Source organism: Protomyctophum parallelum, assembly GCF_964188405.1.
Source record: "Protomyctophum parallelum genome assembly, chromosome: 22".
NCBI classification, from domain to species: domain Eukaryota; kingdom Metazoa; phylum Chordata; class Actinopteri; order Myctophiformes; family Myctophidae; genus Protomyctophum; species Protomyctophum parallelum.
Window position 1 is genome coordinate 1,860,938 of NC_139714.1, and position 20,675 is coordinate 1,881,612.

The following is a 20,675-nucleotide window of genomic DNA, read 5'->3' on the forward strand; positions in this document are numbered from 1 at the left end:
GCCAACCTGTGCGGAGCTGAACCGGGGAGCAGCCCAGGAGGAATGCTGCTGCAGCCCAAACACAGCCTCCTGAACCGGGGAGCAGCCCAGGAGGAATGCTGCTGCAGCCCAAACACAGCCTCCTGAACCGGGGAGCAGCCCAGGAGGAATGCTGCTGCTGCTGCAGCCCAAACACAGCCTCCTGAACCGGGGAGCAGCCCAGGAGGAATGCTGCTGCAGCCCAAACACAGCCTCCGTCACCGAGGTCTGTCACGAAAGGTTTCCCCTCGATGGGCCGAAGGGAAAACACACGCACATATTTCAACACGGCGGTGATCTCTGACAAGAGGCACGGTGGCCTGCACGCACGCACGCACGCACGCACGCACGCACGCACGCACAGAGGGGCCTGTATATATCTGCTGGGATCTGCTGTTAAGAGAAGCAGAGAACTGGGGCGTGAACACCTTAAGGACCTCCAAATTCAACACTGCCACGCTCAATGGCACGCGTGCACACACGCATGCACACACACGGCAGATGTATTATACAGTACATGAATTCAGCAGTTTAGCAGCACTGCTCCGTCTCAATACACCCTGACACCATGACATGAATATATTAACACTGAACTAAACGCTTGTACCCCATCCACTCCCCTTCACACACACACACACACACACACACACACACACACACACACGTGTGCGCACAAACATACGCATGCCCCTCTTCCCAGACAGACTTGTAATCCAATCAGGATTTCTGCTTATGCAGCATGAATGGTGGAAACACTCAGCATGTTCGCACACGCACACGCACACACAAACACACACAAACACACACACACTGCAGCTTCTGCACAACTGTAACATAGAATTGCGGGCACGGGGACTGGGGGAGAGACATTAAAAAACATGGAACTGTGCACGTACGTGTCGTGCACATACATGCATGGCTTGCCGCGCTCACACACACAAAATCTGCTTACACCGACCACACCCTGTCCTGGACACACTTAAAACACACACATACCTATGACACACACACTCACCTACAATACACAGACCTCTCTCTTGTTGCAGACCTCTGACTGCCTTGCTTCACTCACACTTACCTTTTCACCCATAACCACACACACACACACACACACACGCACACACACACACACGCACACACGCACACCCTCCCAATCATTTGGAAGGGAGCTCAGCAGCATGTGCGGTCTTTAGCTATGTGGTTACCACTGGAATCATCGAAGCTGCATGGATGTGTGTGTGTGTGTGTGTGGGTCTGCGTGCAAGCGTACATGTGCTTGTGTGCTATAGCCTAAGATTTTGACTTTCGTAGATGGATTTATCGATTCTGACATTTCCAATATACGAGAGTCTAAGCCTTCATTACCCGGTCTTCGCGGACCTAGAATTGTTCAAATTGTACAAATGCTAAATCTAAGGTGCTTACATTGCTGCCCCACTTCTCGGGTTGATTTGCGATCTACATTTAAAACCTGCGTTGTTTTCAATTAAAGTGTTTTGATCCACTCTGTCTCGGAATTCGGAATCTGTCATCCATCTTGGATCTGTCCTCCATTGTAACTGTACAACAGCGCCCCTGGTGGTCAAGGTTGCGCCGCCAGTTGCACTCATTGGGGAGATGAGGAGAGATCCAAGATGGATGACAGATTCCGAGACAGAGGATCAAAACACTTTTTTAAATTGAAAACGCATCTACGGCTTAAACGCAGATCGCAAGTCAACCCGAGAAGTGGGGCAGCAATGTAAGCACCTTAGTAGATTGAAAATGTCAGAATCGATAAATACATCTACGAGAGTCTAAATCTTAGGCTATGCGTGCCATGCGCGTACGCACGTACGTTTACACTGTTTTCCCTGTGTTAATTTGCATACTGTGCACGGTGCACGGCGCGTATATATCACAACAATCGCTCTGCATGTTTTTGTCTTCTGTGTCTGTACTCCGTGTTCAAGGACGAACCCTCCGAATTGGCCAAACACGAGTGATTCATCCGAGCTGAATCCTCCCCTGACCCTCTGCCATGTGTTACGGCGTTATGGAAAAATGAGCTCGCCTCTCGTCTTGACGAGGGCCCTCGAATACAAGAGAGAGAGAGAGAGAGACACATTCACATCTCGAGTGGTAATTGTCTGTGGCGAGTCTGCCGCTCTCCAGAGGTGTTGTAAGCTCCCACGCGCCGACAGCACACACAAAAAGTGTCATTTGCACTTATCGTTGGTGCACTGGAGAAAATAGCGGATTTACAAACTCACAATTCGCCGCAGGGAGCTGTGAGCTTGTAAATGTGTGATTTTTCGCTTAGCTGTGCGACGCGGCCTGCAACCGTACAAACCATGCAGGCCATTTCAATTCAATTCAAAGCAAGTGTCAAAAAATAAGAAAAACAATTTAAGAAAAACAGTACATTAAAGTAGGCTACAGTGTGTGTGTGTGTGGGGTGGGGGGTCCTGTGTACCTGGATACCCAAGCAGGGAAACTGTATAAACTGTATGTGCAGTAGACTGTATAACAACGTACTGTACAACATGTACCTGTTCAATTCATACCGCCAGCCAACTGACTTTTCTCCACAAAGAGCTAGCAGGAGGTGTGTGCGTGTGTGCGTGTGTGCTCATGGGCGTGCGCACTATAGGGCTCCTTTCACTTCTAAAATACAGCTGTGTGGTCGCATGTTTTCTTTAGATACGTGTGTGTGTCTGTGTTTAATTTTTTTGTATTACTATACTTGTGAGGCCCAACTTGTTTGTTTGTGTGTGTCTCTGTTTCAACACAGATGCTATGTGAGGGTGTTTGAGTTTGTGTCCCAAAAAACAGAAACAGCGATCAGAGAAACCAGCACACAAGAATGCGCACGCACGAATGTGCACGCACGCACGCACAGTAACTGCAGTGTACTGTATATAGTCAGTAGAGTCAGGAAAGCACTTTGAAAAACTTGAAAGGCAAAGAAAATGGCAGCCGAGAAATAATTGGAACGCGTGGAATTACACATGTTTATCTTTCGAGCACAAGCTGGCTGGCTGCAGAAAAAGCACTGTGCTGCGCTGCTGTCATGTCGCCAACGTTGGGGTTTGGCTTGGCACGTCACCCTCCCACTGTCTGTCTTCTCTTCTCGCTGTGTGGCGCGGCATCTCGCGGCTCTCACGCCAACCTCCACAACCGCACACTCAGAACACACAGGTGTCGGGCGGTCGGTCGGCTGGGGGAAAGCAAGGCGAGTTGATGCCGCCATTGGAAAATTTGCAGAAAGATTTGCTTAACAAAGTGTCTGAAAACTATATCCTAAAAAGCCTCAAGCTGGTCTCTTTGGGCGCTTTTCCCCACACATCTGGCTCTCTGTTGCTGGGTTCACACAACAAAACACCAAAACGGCCTATCGTGCCTTCTTGGGACAGAATGTGACAACAGACGTCCAATCTGGTGCCGTCTCTGGCCACTTCCACACTCCAGGAATATGGATTAAGTGCATGGTCTCAAACCCAAAATGTTAAAGGGTGACGCTCCGCCAAAAAACGAAAAAAAACGAAAAACGGTTGAAACGACGGAGGGGAGAGTCTAAAGCGGACCTCAGAAGCCACGAGAAAGACCGCCGAGCGGGCGTCAGCCGTTCAGTGGAAGCAGGTCTGCTTTAGCCGAACTCCGTGTCGTTCGAGTTACATGTGTGCCGCTTCAGAACTTCACATGTCCTTCAGAACTTCACATGTCCTTCAGAACTTCACATGTCCTGCCGTTGGCGATGCAGAACATTGTCAGTGAGAAAGGTGGGGCATTTGCCAAGGTGTTATATATTAATTATATTAAGAATCCCTGAATAGATAGTGTTCCTCTGCTGGAAGTGTGGAGGAGAGACTCTTATTTTCAGTAGCAAATCAGTGAATAAAACCTGGGGAAAACCAGAAAAGATCAGGGAAGCGTGAAGAGTTGGAATGGCGCATGTATGTCCCAGCATGAATTGAACATAAATGACACATACTGTGGCTTGCGGAGTGAGTTCAGTCAGATATACTCGAGGGGCTCAATCAGTGTTATGCAAGTCACCCAAATGTCATTCGCTGCATGCCGTGGCAATCAGCTTCCTCTGCATATGCGTTCCTGGTGTTGTTATGCACTTAATTCCACCACCACCCCAGCACCACCAGTCCGGTGGGCTCTGCTATTTCTGTTCCCCACGGGGCTGGGTTGTTATTGTATATCCATCTCCCTGCTCTTAATGTTTAACGATGGTGTTAAATTATTTGACATAAATCAAAGCAACCAAATCAACGGCAGCTTGGACTCTTCTCAGCGCGGTGGGGCGTCAATCTGACATTTTTGGTTTCACCATTCCCACCTCCCTTCTTCTCCTCCTCGCCACACTATTCCTGCTTGCAAAAAACGGAACGTGTGTAGGAATATCTTTCTCACTCCCACAGACGGATGAACACTTTATGCCGGCAACGAGTGCGCTGAGCAACACTTCAACGGCGACTATTTTACAAGAATTTGTTTTATAGCTTTTGTCGCTGCTTGTGTGACCAAAGCATCTCTCTCTCTCTCATGCACACACATGCACGCACACACACACACGCTTTTGGCATTGCCATAAGTACAGTCGCAGGTGCGGGTTGGTTGCCGTGGCAACAGTCGGTAGCAACACAGGCTGGAACTCTCGTTGGGCTCCCGACTTGACTGACAGCTCTGACAGGAAGGAAGTGCGTTATAGTTTCCTGTGCACCCTGGGAGGCTCAACCCCGCTCAGACACGGCACGAGAAATGAAGACAAGCACTTACTGTGTGATTATTAAGCACTTGAACCTTCCACGTCTCTATTCTGCATGGGGCACACACTTGGCAAAGAATAACTGACCTACAAGCTCACAAGGCGTCTCACCTATAGGATATTGAGCCTTGGGGTGACCTCAGTTAAACTATATGGTGGCTTAATGTTTTTCAGCCCATGCAAGGACCCCCTAATAGCTGAGAGAGAGATGCAGGCGGTTATACATGTTGTATAACATTGTGTTGCAGATCAAAACCTTTCCATAGATTTCATACAGTATAATATATATCTCTGGTCCATCTCCTTAAGGGTATGTTACTCTCGCCTTCCTGCCGCTGAATGAAGACTGCACAGCCTGGACTATCAACATATCTCAATATTTGTGATATAGGACTGACTAAAACTAAAATTGCTGTCGAAATCAACACTGGTGACAACTGAGAACTTTAATCCATACAGGCCTACACCAGTGGTTCCCAAACCTTTTCATATCAAGGACCCCCAAAATTATACTAATTGGCCCACGGACCCCCTGCATAAGAGAAGGTTTTTTACGGCTCCAGCAGTGGTTTCATTTCATTTCACGGGCCCCATGCAGGTTTGACCTGAATCAGGCTTTGATGGCATTTCTATGTCTGGGACCCCAATGTATATTGTTGTAAAATCACTGCTAATTTAACTCTGAGCAACCAAAGCTGGAACTCTGAGATGGAACCAAATGGACCTTGGTTCCATTCCATTTGTACACTCTCAGAATTACAGACCAACAAGGGTCCATTTGGTTCAAAACTATCATCTAGCTGGGGACCCCCTGGAACTCCCTCAAGGACCCCTGGGGGTCCCCGGACCCCACTTTGGGAACAACTGTTACACGCCAATGGGAAATGGGCGTGTCGTGTCATGTAGCAAAACTGTTGTAGTCCAGAGAGCTCCACGTTCCACCGACGGGGCGAGAATCTGCAGCCTAAACAAGGGAGAAATGCGACCACATCCTAAACCCCAAGAAGGAGGGTCACTGTGTGATGAATGTCACCATGCAGTCCTACACACTGCTCCTCTCCTCCCTGACTGAATACCAGATCAGAGAGAGAGAGAGAGCAGGGGGAGTGATAATAACAGGGGAAGAGATGGAAGAGAGAAAGAAATACAGACATACATCCATAAAAAAATATTCACTCAGAGAGAGTGATGGCGGTAACGCACACAAACGAGCACGAGCACGTGCACACACACACACACACTCTTTCCAGCAGTCCCCAGCACCACAGAACGGCTCGGGGGGCCTCCAGTTATGCCCGCCACACCACAGAATGCCCACTCACACACCACTAAACACTCATCTAGGACCAGTCTGGTTCTGATTAACCCACACACACACACACACACACACACACACACACACACACACACACACACACTCAGTCACACACACACACAAACACACACACACACACACACACTCAGTCACACACACACACACACACACACACACACACACACACACCTCTCACGTGGACCCACAACGAGACATAAATACAAACAGAAGGACACACACAAGGGGACATAAACACAGACGTGCACGCATCTACACATTTGCATGAAAGCATGAGGAAATGTACACAGACAACATCTGAATGTAAGCAAACACACACACACACACACACACACATGCACGCACGTGTGCAAAAAGAGGTGTGCGATGGAGAGTGTTGACGATGCTGTGGTGTAGAAGCACAATAGCATCTCCATCCAGGGTGCTTGGAGAAACCTCCAGCGACAGCTTGTAGTACAATACAACAACGCTATTGTTAAACCAACACCGTTCAGACTTGTGGCGTTCGTCGCGCCTAGAATCGACCAATGTAACCCAAGCCAACACCCCCCCAACAAACACCCTCGTTACCCAAAAATGTCCCATATGTCCCAAGTTTTCAAAAGTAAAAAACTAAAATCCTAGCAGATCTACAAGCTCACAGAGGAAGGGTGAGGGACTGCCTCCTTCCACAAACGTGTTGCATATAGGGCTTGTAGAACATGTAGACCTGTCACACAACCAAAAGTGAGAGTCGGGATTGACTTACCATCAGCAGCAAAGTCTGCAAGTCAGCTCTATCACTGGTGCTGCAAACTGCTACAGTATTACAGTACACATCAGGGACGCTGACTTCATATCACTGCCAAGGGTGCTCAACCCCCCCCCCCCCCCCCCCCCGCCACCGCCACCAATCGCTCTGGAGTGAATGAATGGACGTCATGGACGGGTGATTTGAAAGTATAACCAAGGGTGCCTGAGCACTCCAGCACCCACTAAGCCAGCTACATATTATACACACAAACTGGCCTGGTCCTGTGCTGCAAATCCAAATACACACACACACACACACACACACACACACACACACACACACACACACGCACGCACACACACATGCGCGCACCTCTGGCTATCTTTGTCATTATACATCCGTTTCTCCCTCTCTTTTGTCTCTCCATCTGTCCGCCTGCCTGCCCATCTTTCATTCACTCTCTCTGTCTCAGCAGGGATGCATGCATGTAATGTGACTCTGGCTCAGGGTGAATGGTGAGCCCTGAGCCCTCTCTCATCTGACTGACAAGACTTAGCAGGTGGCATGTCCCCATTCTCGCACGCACGCACACGCATGCCCACACACACCCACACTCTGTGGTCATCACTGCGCTGTAACCCAAGCCCCACACACACGCACGCACACACACACACATACGCATACATCAACATAAAAACATACACTGGAAATATATGTGCGCACGCGCGCACGCACGCTGTTGCGTCATTACTGAGTTCAAATCATTTAAAGTCCAATAAATAGCCTGTAAATAACTCATATAGGACCTTAAGAGATGGCATATTTTAATGATTACCGAAATGAATGGGACCACATGATATGAATATGAACAGCAAATGAACATGGATAAAAGCAGATATGACCGGTTACATCACAAATCTATTATCCGCTCCATATCAGTCCGCTGGTCGGGGCGCCCCTTGAAGCGCCTCGTCTGTCCGGGACGCTCTGACGTGTCTTTACTTTTTCAGACACTATATAGAAATCTTTCTGACCTTGATAAGCACAGCTAGAGGTGCACACTCTTATAAGTATTGGTAAATGCTTTAAAGGTCTATACTTTATCTCATCAACGCATACACCTGAACCCCTAGCATCCATCCCTCTTCTGGGGGAACATTCACAGACAATATAGATCTACAAGCTCTCACTATTCTCAGCAAGAGAAGATTCTTAAGAAAAAAGTATTAAGGGTTTACAGTAAACGTTGTATAAATGTCTGAAAATACACATTAACTGATGAATCCAACAGAAAGAGTTCCATCTGCAACACCTTTTGTATACATGATATAGTGGGTGGGGGTCCCTGCTTCATCTCTCTCTCTCTCTCTCTCAGCTAAGGGGTCCGTGGCCTCAAAAACGTTGAACAGCCCTGAAGTACTGCAAGAAGCAGATACTATATGAAACAATATTATGATGGTTCACATAACTGACAGTAACGTAGCCCCTCCATTAACATGCAACTCCAGCTAAGGCGTGTGACATATTTCTCAATGGTTTTGATGAATGGCCTTTTTGTTTATGTACACACAAAGTGCTGTCATTGCATAATTATTTGTGGAAAATGCGTGCAAGCACAAATATGCAATTGAGCGTACAGACATGCACGCAGGCATGCATGCACACACGCATGCACGCACACATGCGTGCACGAAGAATAAATGTTATTATTCAATCTATCAACTTGTGGACTAGGGTGGAGGGAGACTAAATAACAGTGTGGTTGATTTACTGGGTCAGTGCATTGAAATGTAAAACATGTTGGGGTGTTTCGTTATTTAAGATATTTAGCTTGCTCATTCCCCAAAATGCATATCGTGGCTTCTTGGGACGGACGTCTCAAGAAGTCAAATGTTTGACTGGAAGGAGTTGGGTCCAGTCAATCGATGCCTTCCCGGTCACTTCTGCACTCCAGGAATGCGGATGTGCCCATATCAAAAACCCAAGACGCCAAACAGTGTTGATATCGTCGACTAATACTATGACGGAAAATGTCCGCCGGCTACCTTTTGTCACTGAGGAAAACAAAATGGAAACTAAATGAAAACTAAGCAATGATGACTCAAATTAAGACTAAATATATTGGCAATTCGTCAACAAATACAAACTAGACTATATAATACTAGAATATTAGTGACTAGTGGACAAGAGATCCAGTATACGTATTAAGACACAAGTATTTTTTTTTGTTTGGTTGTGAGCTTGTAGATCGGCAATTTTCAGCAAGTTTAAAATCTGTCATTACGACGGCATCAAGGCCCGCCAAAATACATTTTAGTCGACTAGACTGTAGATTTAGTCAATTAAAATCTCTTGATGTTTAGTCGACTAAAACTACAACACTGACGCCAAAAAAACAGTTAAAACGGTGGAGGAGCGCCGCCTAGAGCGGACTTCGGCAACGAGAGGCAGCAGCGAACGAGCAAAGTCTGCTTGAGCCGATCGACTCAGCGCCGTTCAAGTTGTGATCGGGATAGAATGGTAACTAGCCCACCAACATAGCCAACGCAAAATGTATGCTCATCAACAACAGATACACATCGGCTACTGCCAATATTGACCGATAACAGCAAACATCGGCCGATATCAATATGTGGACCGATACATCGGTGCATCACCAATTGTAATGTAAGACATTTTGGTAGCTTTACTGTGTCAGTACATTGTACTACAAGACATTGTGGTAGCGTTACTGTAAACTAAAGCAACCAAAATATCTTACATTGCAATGTACTGACTCAGTACGGTACATTGTAATGTAAGACGTTTTGGGTGGGATACAAACAGACATTGAGGTAACACACATCAAACCGTGTCTTACCGGACAAGACATGAGAATGGAATGTAGACAGAATACGGGTGCATTGTGTGTGCGTGTGTGAGTGCACGCGTGTGTGTGTGTGTGTGTGTGTGTACAAGATGTGTCTCGTTCGTGTGAGCCACAATCAAAGAGATAGAAAAAGCAACAAGGAAGGGAAACATACATATGCGCGCGATCACGTGCGCGGCACACACACACACACACACACACACACACACACACACACACACACACACACACACACACACACACACACACACACACACACACACACACACACACACACACACACACATAGCCGACATGGAGACTGTACTTAGGGCCTGTGGTAGTTGTGGTTCCATGAGAGACTGGAGGGAATGAGAGAGAGAGAGAGAGAGAGAGAGAGAGAGAGGCAGACATATCCAGGGCGCATTGGTGGAAAACACCTTATAATTTTCTACATCCGCCCTGTCAGCCCCAACCCACAGAATGGACGAATGCACACACACTCACATGTAGAGATACATTCAAATGCATGCACGCGCGCACGCGCGCACACACACACACGCACAGTATCATACTGAAGACACAGAGATGCAACCACAGACAAGGGGAAAAAAAACATACATACGCATACATTCACAGGCGAGGCCACACACACACACACACACACACACACACACAGTCTCATTATGGGGCTCAGTCCAGACTGGTCCCACTCTCCGAGCATCTATTTTGAAAAGGTACAAAACCGATTCCAAATTCTCTCTCTCTCTCTCTCTCTCTGCTCCATCCATCCATCCATCCATCCCAGGGCGACCAGCTCGACATTAAGAGGTTCTAGGCCCCATAATTAAGCCTGGCCCAGAGGGTAATTATCAGGTTGTTGAACGAGCCCTCTAAAGTTCTGTTCTGTTCCGCATCTCAATGGCCTCAATTCTTTCAATCTGACAGGATTATCTCTGCCATGCAGTCTGTGTGAATTGGACCGTGTGTGTGCACCGCACACGCATAGTCCAACCTTTAGGGGTCAGTGTTTCCCCTGATGCCGGGTTAACCCTATCTACAAGCTCAGAGCATTGTAGATTGGCTATTTTTGCTACGACAGTAATATGCAATATAGCCCTCTGGAGTGAGTGTGGAACTATAGTGGTCTTCTGAAGTGAGAGTGGAACTGTAGTGGCCCTCTGGAGTGAGTGTGGAACTATAGTGGCCTTTTGAAGTGAGTGTGGAACTATAGTGGCCCTCTGGAGTGAGTGTGGAACTATAGTGGCCCTTTGGAGTGAGTGTGGAACTATAGTGGCCCTCTGGAGTGAGTGTGGAACTATAGTGGCCCTCTGGAGTGAGTGTGGAACTATAGTGTACTACTATAGTTGCCCACCCCTGATCTAGACGCTCGCTTGTGTGTCGGAAGACACCACCGGCTGCGCCACTGGCCGCACACACTTCCAGTACGAAACATTTAACCTGGGCACAATAATGAACCACATTCATTTGTGCTTGACGGTCGAAATGAACAATTCTCCACAGTCGAAATATGACTCCAACGGGCCCCACTGTAGAGGCTCCAACAGGCCCTGCTGTAGAGACTCCAACAGGCCCCGCTGTAGAGGCTCCAACAGGCCCTGCTGTAGAGACTCCAACAGGCCCTGCTGTAGAGGCTCCAACAGGCCCTGCTGTAGAGACTCCAACAGGCCCTGCTGTAGAGGCTCCAACAGGCCCTGCTGTAGAGACTCCAACAGGCCCTGCTGTAGAGACTCCAACAGGCCCTGCTGTAGAGACTCCAACAGGCCCTGCTGTAGAGACTCCAACAGGCCCTGCTGTAGAGGCTCCAACAGGCCCCGCTGTAGAGACTCCAACGGGCCCTGCTGTAGAGGCTCCAACAGGCCCTGCTGTAGAGGCTCCAACAGGCCCTGCTGTAGAGACTCCAACAGGCCCTGCTGTAGAGGCTCCAACAGGCCCCGCTGTAGAGACTCCAACAGGCCCCGCTGTAGAGGCTCCAACGGGCCCTGCTCCAACGGGCCCCGCTGTAGAGACTCCAACGGGCCCCGCTGTAGAGACTCCAACAGGCCCCGCTGTAGAGGCTCCAACAGGCCCCGCTGTAGAGGCTCCAACGGGCCCTGCTGTAGAGACTCCAACAGGCCCTGCTGTAGAGGCTCCAACGGGCCCTGCTGTAGAGGCTCCAACGGGCCCTGCTGTAGAGGCTCCAACGGGCCCTGCTGTAGAGGCTCCAACAGGCCCTGCTGTAGAGACTCCAACAGGCCCTGCTGTAGAGACTCCAACAGGCCCCGCTGTAGAGACTCCAACGGGCCCCGCTGTAGAGACTCCAACAGGCCCTGCTGTAGAGACTCCAACAGGCCCTGCTGTAGAGACTCCAACGGGCCCTGCTGTAGAGACTCCAACAGGCCCTGCTGTAGAGACTCCAACAGGCCCTGCTGTAGAGGCTCCAACAGGCCCCGCTGTAGAGACTCCAACAGGCCCTGCTGTAGAGGCTCCAACGGGCCCTGCTGTAGAGGCTCCAACGGGCCCCGCTGTAGAGACTCCAACAGGCCCTGCTGTAGAGACTCCAACAGGCCCTGCTGTAGAGGCTCCAACGGGCCCCGCTGTAGAGACTCCAACGGGCCCCGCTGTAGAGACTCCAACAGGCCCTGCTGTAGAGACTCCAACAGGCCCTGCTGTAGAGACTCCAACAGGCCCTGCTGTAGAGGCTCCAACAGGCCCTGCTGTAGAGACTCCAACAGGCCCTGCTGTAGAGACTCCAACAGGCCCTGCTGTAGAGACTCCAACGGGCCCTGCTGTAGAGACTCCAACAGGCCCTGCTGTAGAGGCTCCAACAGGCCCTGCTGTAGAGGCTCCAACAGGCCCTGCTGTAGAGGCTCCAACAGGCCCTGCTGTAGAGACTCCAACAGGCCCCGCTGTAGAGACTCCAACAGGCCCCGCTGTAGAGACTCCAACGGGCCCTGCTGTAGAGACTCCAACAGGCCCCGCTGTAGAGACTCCAACAGGCCCCGCTGTAGAGGCTCCAACGGGCCCTGCTGTAGAGACTCCAACGGGCCCTGCTGTAGAGACTCCAACAGGCCCTGCTGTAGGACATCAAATGCATATGACCTAGCATGGTGTAGTGCCTCAGTAATCTAGGATCAGGTAAAACATGAACCTAGCATCAGTCTAAACAGTAAGTAATGCTATATAAAACATAAACAATAAGTAAGTAATAATAGTCAAGACACTAAGACAGACATTGACTAAATAACAACAGGGCTTCATGGGACACGGGTCTCCAGGCTGAATTGAACCGGCATCCACGTAGCGATAAGGGATTCAAACTCAACAGGACTGCATGGTTTTTGGCTGACTGGTTTTCAGTAGGTGTTTTAATCTCTCAGTTCGTCTCCATCCGTTGACACAAGGTATGTCGAGGTGGAGATGGACCAGATTTGAAGTCTGTGTAACCTTAAAACCTCCTCGCTATATGGCAAGATGATTTTAAACCCCGGATTCGAGTTTCCCCCTACTCCCCGTCTCCGTTTCTCTCCTTCAGTTACGTGTCAAGCTCTAGCTTTAGCAGGAGGACGGGGCTATTTCAGTCCCATGGCGGAGGAGAGAAAATCATTAACAGCGTGATCATGGCTCTGCGGGCGCCCACCCTCCCTCCGTGGGAAGCATGCATGACTCCTTTCTGTCTTCACGTCTTAACTGACCCCACTGGGAAATCATTGAGTCCATGTTAGCTTCGCCGGACGTCCCGCGAGAGGTCACCCTATATCTGCTCCGCCGGCCTCCCTTCCTCCGGCCCGCTACCGCTCTCTGAAATGCTCCGTGTGCGACCGTTCCACCGCCCTCTCCAGGAGAGCGGCGGAGCTCGCTGGAGTCGCATGCAGGCAACTTGTATCATGACTGCTCGCTCGGCAATCGTTTGACTGGCCTTTCCATGCACAGAAATGGGCATACAGTCGCTCGCCTGTCGAAAATATCGATAAGTTCACAACGCATCGCATCCGCCACATGTTGTGAGCTTATAGATTGGGCTAGTTTCAGCACGCCACGCCATCATACGACCAAAATTATAAATTGGGCTTATAACTCTCCTATTTGGCCCCACTTGCTCTCCTCCTCCAACTCAGGGGACCCCACGCCTGCCCGCCTGCCTGCCTGCCTCGCTGCCTGCATGCCTGCATGCCTGCCTGCCTGCCTGTCTCGCTGCATGGCCACCGACTGGATTGTCCTTCCCCGGGAGAATTCCTCCTTGTCGTTTACTGGACTTAATTACCGTGCAGGCTGCATGGGGCAGAGGGAGGGAGAGAGGGGGGGGACGAGTGACACTTCAGTGTGACAGCCAGACTCTCTCTCTCTCTCTCTCTCTATGTCTCTCTATGTCTCTCCTCCTCCTCCTGCTCCTCCTACGCCCTCCCCCTTCGCCGGCGTCCTCCCGTCAAGCAGCGTGTGGGCGTCGACAGAGGAGCCGTCCCCTGACAAGTGTGGAGACATGTCATCATGCAGACACCTGTGGGCCGGTCGTCTAGCGCAGTGGCTTTTCAACCAGTGGTCCGGGGACCACCGGTGGGCCTCGAGGGGGTTCCAGGCGGTCCAAATGCAGCTAAATAATGGAGAGGTATGGTAACCAAATGGACCCATTTTACGCTCTCAAGAGTTCAATTATTGTTAAACATCTGCATTGGGTCTATACTTAATTTACAAGAAGTCTACACAATTCAACGTTTGCCTGTTATCTATGGTATACCAACATCAATACAGCCTGGAATTGTGGACAAAATCTTGTCCAACGACAACAAAGCATTCTTTATAGTTTTGGGTCTGAGAGGCTGAATGTCATCAAATGGTGGTCCGTGGTTCAAATAACCAATAATAAATAATGGTCCTTGATGTGAGAAGGGTTGAAAACAGCCAAGCGAGCGGGCGTCAAACGGAATGCACACACCAGACCGTGGAAGCGTGCACACTGCACAGCATGCATTGCTGTGTGCGTTGTCAAGGCGATCTGGCGTGCATTTGTACGCCAGCAGCGCATGATGGCGTGAGCGCACACAAGTTGACACAACACACGCACGCGCGCACACACACACACACACACACACACAAAGCCATGGGTTTCATCATCCGAGTGCACATCATAATCTGACACATTTAGCAAAGCTGCACATACACACCCGCACACACACACGTGCGCGTACACACACGCGCGCAGCGCGCAAGCGCTGGGCCTTTGATGAGCTGGGTTGATGACGGATATTGGTCACTCACAGTCGACTCATGCTTCCCATGTTTGATGACATGTACATCATTTACTGTGTTGTCAGCAGCATGTTCTCCTGTCACAACGAGGAGCATCCGGGGGGGGGGGGGGGGGGGAGAAATGTGTGCTCACATTCTTTTGACAGATGCATCTATCCGGGGACGGACTGACGCCTCATTTAGACCCAGCTGCACGACTGTGCGTCATAGTGAGCCCGCCTGGGGGGGAGGGGGGGGGGGGGGGGCTGGGGCCCCTGGTTTGTCCCAGGTACCAGGCCAGCCCAGGACAGCAATGTGTTAATGTGTGTCCCTGAGCTTAACCCCTAATTTCTCCCTGAGTGGCGCACAATGGCTGCTCACTGCTCCTAATAGTCATAGGATGAATAACAGACAGACACACAGACAGACAGACAGACAGACAGACAGACAGACAGACAGACAGACAGACAGACAGACAGACAGACAGACAGACAGACAGAAGTGGGGACTATTCGATCCTAACGTGTTGCACACGTTGTGAGCAGCACGTGTCCCAGTGATCTACAAGCTCAGCTTGTAGATCAACTGTTTTCAATGCGCAACCTCAACTTGCACCCAACTGTAAATCTGGCATGAGATTTCCCCCACAATGCCACAGGGTTGCATTCAGGTTGTGGGCATACTGCAGGTTTTCCGAAGAAGTGTGAACATTCTGCCAAAACTGTCGTTTTCTGCTGTGACATATTCTATACATTAAACATGCCAGCACAGCCGTCACTGTGCTAGCATTATAACATTGTACATCGTGCCAACTTACATAAATCAAGCCAACACAAACCAAACACAGAAAACGGCTCACTTTCACAATTAAAATCGCGGCAATTATCATACACTTCAAAGCTTGAAAGGTTGCTATAATAAAAGTGTATTCGGGCCTCTCTTACGATGCAAAAATTTACAGCCTGCATTCCGTGACACATCAAAGTCAAACATCTCTCTTCACCCAAAAAATGTCTGGGTCAAAAATAGAAAAAATGTAATTAGGTAATAAACAACATGTTTATTACATTAAAAACCCGATTTAGACCATCTCTTTTTCTCCTCCCGCCCTCGTCGTGCGTTCAAATAATGTGAGGCATCATCTTTTGGTGTCAGCTGAGAACAGAAGGGCACTTTTCATCCACATAACCTTGTTTTCAACCACAGAATGAGGGCAAATGAGCTCTGTTCATAACACATGTGAAATCCCTCGGTGTCAACTTGACTCGGAGAGAGTACGAATGTGACCAAATGGACCCCTCACGGGTCCATTTGGTCACATTCGTACTCGCTCTGAGTCGTGAACGGACACATTAGCGCTGGGGATTTTTAGCGGTGGTGTACATTTTCAGAGGGCACACATTTTTACAAGGACGAGCGAGATGAAACTAAGGAGTGGTATGGCGAGAGGGAGGGAGGGAGGGAGAGAAAGAGAGAGAGATACACCACACTGAAGCCGTATATACTTTCGGTCATGTTGTAGGACAAAGAACCACAATGGCCTCCCCTCAACGACATTAAAAGAGAGAGAGAGAGAGAGAGAGAGAGAGAGAGAGAGAGAGAGAAGAAAAAAAGAAAACAGGAAAACCATCCCCAAAAAATATGACAAAAATGTTGCCATTTATTTCTGGCTGAGATGAAAAGTCTGCTATTACAAAGCTCCTGATTTAGTCTAGGGTGTGATAGAGGAGAGACGAGACAGAGAGGGAGAGACCAAGTCTGAGAAGAGAGAGAGAGAGAGAGAGGAGAGAGAGAGAGAGAAGAGGAGGAGGAGTAGGGAGGTGACGAGGAGGAAGAGCCGGCGCTTTGCAGTCTAACCCTCAAAATAACACACGACGAGAGAGAATAACATGTTTTACTGTGTGTAGTACGTCAAAGAAAAGCGTACACGTGCAACCAACGCCAAAGGACTCTGGTTCCACACCATGATTATACCACCACTCACAAATAACCCTTCATGCTCAGACAGTATACATACCCTGTATACTGTATGCAGAATATATCCTCGCTGTCAGGCGGAAACCTCTTGTCTCCACATGTATTCTTGCGCTTTTTGGGACATTAACTACTTGATCATATACAGTACAGCATCACACACAAGACATTAACTACTTGATCATATACAGTACAGCGTCACACACAAGACATTAACTACTTGATCATATACAGTACAGCGTCACACACAAGACATTAACTACTCGATCATATACAGTACAGTGTCACACACAAGTGTCAAAAGCAGCAGAACATAGCAGCCTGATCTGCTACTTTTCAAAATGAACTCTAAAAGGTTAACAGTTTTGAGCCTATGAGGTCTCCACCTGGCTGAGACTGTGACAATGTGTAATGTGTTTATGTGCATATATACGCACACACGCGCGCGCGCGCACGCACACACACACACACACACACACACGTACAGTACAGTACGGTACGGTACGGTACAGTACAGTATCTTTCCTCCGCTTAAACAAAACCAGAACTCCTCGCACAACTGCTCAATCCATTTGGAGCTAATGAGTACAGGGGGGGGGGGGGGAGAGAGAGAGAGAGAGCCCTAGGGTCGCTCCTTAAAAGAGAAAGCGCTCCATAGTGTCATGACAGGGCAGGAGAGTTTTTGGGACAGAGGCCATTAAAAGGCAGGCTCCACTGCCTGCCTCGGAGCACTTAACCAACGGGGGCCATACGGGTATATATGAGCCGAAAGGGGGACAGACAGACAGCGACCAACCGGCAGCAGCAGCGAGGGGAAAATTGGTACAGGGGCCAATACATACATTTACCTTTGGGCGAGAGCCCCTTCCAGTGGCATATGGAAGCAATCGGGGGCTATTTGTAAGAATGAGAGTAGAGGGTTCTGAGAGAGAGTGAGAGAGAGAGAGAGAGAGAGAGAGAGAGAGAGAGAGAGAGAGAGAGAGAGAGAGAGAGAGAGAGAGAGAGAGAGGAGAGAGAGAGGGGGGAAAGGACAGAGTTAATGGGAGAGAGGAATACACTGCTTTCTGACTGAGAGATATACTGTACTAGTGAGCCATTGTAAAAGACACCCAATGTGATAAACGAGCGATTATGTAAAGCACTTCAAATGCTCATGAAAATACACAGTAAACAAATCCTGTGTATCTGTGAGACTTAATTTCATTCAATTGAATGTCACACCACTGAGGGTTGGTTTTACACACACACACACACACACACACACACACACACACACACACACACACACACACACACACACACACACACACACACACACACACACACACACACGCACGAGAAAGAAATGAAGATGTATGAATGAATAAGACAAAGTGATGTCAGAGGACCATGCATATCGGGCTGCACTAATAGGGGTTTAGTGGGTTCCCGGGGACCCCCGGGGGTCTCTGAGGGGGTTCCAGGGCAAAACGAGGAACAGTTTAAACATTCAAGCCCCCATTGCATTCCTTCTCTATTCTACAGGCTCACAATGCTGCGTTTGTGAGCATGTAGATCTGATATTTTTTTGGGAAAAACATGTTGAAATGTCTTGACAAATCTTTACAGTTTTTTCTCTTATCGGACCAACTAACTACGTATCGATTTGGGGGGGTCCTTGACATTATTTTGAGATGCACCTATAGGGGTTTGCGGTTTAGGGGGGGGGAGACAAACAGAGAGTGCTCTTACCCTTGTACGAGAGCTTTAACCTGGGGACGCTGGGCCTGGGCTCCCCTGTCCGCCCCAGCTGCACCGCCCCGCACAGCAGAACTACAATCCCATACAGGTATTCCATGGTATGCTGGAGGGGTCTCCAGACCAGGGCGGGGGGAGGGGGGGTGGGGGACGGGGGCACTCACACTCCTATACCGGTGCCCTGCGATGTGTGTCTCAATTCCCGCTGGGCTTGGGAATTAGGGGTATACAGGGGGTAACACCGATCCCCCCCAAGAGTCTTGCCTGATATCCCTCCCCTCTGGGTGGGTGAACAGCTATGGCACAAACACCTCCTGGAAGTGGAGAGAGAGGGACCTCCAGGGAAGGCTTTAGAATCCCAGTTCTCCTGGTTCCTCCAGAACTCTGTGTGTGGATCGCAGCGGGAGGTTTGCGTGGCTTCCGAGGGGATGAGAGGGGGGTCTCACATGGCTTCCAAGTGTATAGGGGTCCAGTGGCAGAATAGTCCCTTGGCTGTGTGTGTGCATGCGTCCTCTCCTCTCCTCTCCCAGGTAAAGGCTCGGCTATACAGGGTTGCGCGTGCCGTGCAGTGAGAGATAAGAGATAAGAGATAGTGGTGGCCGTGCAAAAATAACCATGCAACAACAATTCTCTTGAATGGGCTTCAGTATCCAGAAGAGTGAGTGGTGGATGGTATATCTCTCTGTTTCCTTCTGCTTCCTTCCAGGCAGAGACACCGACGGCAGCCCTCTAATCCTTCAGCGCAGCTCCAGCAGACTGACTGACTGAGCGAGAGAGAGACAGAGAGAGAGAGAGAGAGAGAGAGAGAGCGCTAAACCATTCACAGGAGGGGAGGAAAGGGGAGGGGAGGGGATGGAAGGGGAGGGGAGGGAGAGGAGAGCAGCTGGGAAGGAGAGGGGTTAGAGAATGTGTGACAGTGAGGGAGAGAGAGAGAGAGGGGGGGGGGGGTGGTTGGATCTGCTCATTAAACTCATCCTTTTCTTTAATTGCTTTTACCTTTTTATGGATTCTTTCATTTAGATTTTTTTTGTATTCCATTCCTAAGATAGAAGACTCTCTCTCTCTCTCTCTCTCTATAATGTAGGCTATGTATATATTTCTCTCTGTCGCTCTCGGCAACACCCCCCCTCCCCCCACACCTCTTGTTGAGTGGCTTGTCCTCAAACAGGTCATTTAGCATTTATCTTGACACATTAACAGACTAACCCCCTACCAACCCCCCCCCCCACACACACACACACACACACACACACACACACACACACACCTGCAACAACAACAACCTGCACTTCCAAAGAATATTGGAATAAAGAGCCATTATATATATATTGCATCCATGTAATCCTATATTAACATTGCCCAGAAGGTGGGTGGACGCAACACCAATAAGCCAACCACATTTAGATGCCATTGGTACAATTAATACTAAAAACTTTTAGACCATGAAGCATTTTTTTTTTTAAGTCTTCTAAATCATGTCAAGGACCCCCAGAATGTATTTGACCTCGGACCCCCGTCTGAAAATATGTTTTTTTTCCAGGGACCCCTCCAGAAGCAAAGATTTGATTTAAAAAAGTTGGCTCTGGCACCATGCTGGAAATCTACTACAGCGGGTTCGAGTCCCGATCCCGACGACCTTTGCCGCACGTCTTACCCCATCTCTCTCCCCTTTCCTGTCAAAATACTGTTAATACTGTTTTTAATAGCTAAAGTATAGCATAATCCTTACCTTAACACACCAAAAGGGGTTCCCGCCCTGAATGGGTTAACCAGTTGAGTTGTTAACTAGTAGAGGTGTTATTAACCAGATTGAAACCAATATTAACCAGTAAGAGATGTTAACTGGTAGAGGTGTTATTCGAGTTTTTGCAGTACAGTCTCAGTCAGTCCCTGTATATCTGCTTAAGTCATTTCATATCAGTAACACAGGTTGACTGCATTCCCCAACTCCTGGCCCCTATATCCTCTCTGCAGGTGTGCGTGTGTGTGCGTGTGTGCGTGTGAGCGCGTGCAGGGAGGGGAGGGGGGGGGGGGGGGTGGCGGGCCA

The 20,675-nt window shown here is 49.2% G+C and overlaps 1 protein-coding gene across 2 annotated transcripts in view; it reads right to left on the reverse strand.

Moving 5' to 3' along the window:
• Positions 1–19,361, reverse strand: part of sema3aa (sema domain, immunoglobulin domain (Ig), short basic domain, secreted, (semaphorin) 3Aa) — a 63,066-nt gene extending 43,705 nt beyond the window's left edge. The window contains exons 1-2 of one of the 2 annotated variants that reach the window (XM_083758090.1): positions 19,177–19,361; positions 18,623–19,139 (exon numbers count right to left, since the gene is read on the reverse strand). In XM_083758090.1, coding sequence (XP_083614216.1) covers positions 18,623–18,728 — 106 coding nt within the window. In that variant the 5' untranslated portion in view covers positions 18,729–19,139; positions 19,177–19,361. Of the gene's footprint in view, positions 1–18,622 lie in introns of both variants that reach the window. The other variant, XR_014568823.1, reaches the window with a different exon arrangement.
• Between the last annotated feature and the right edge of the window lie 1,314 nt (positions 19,362–20,675).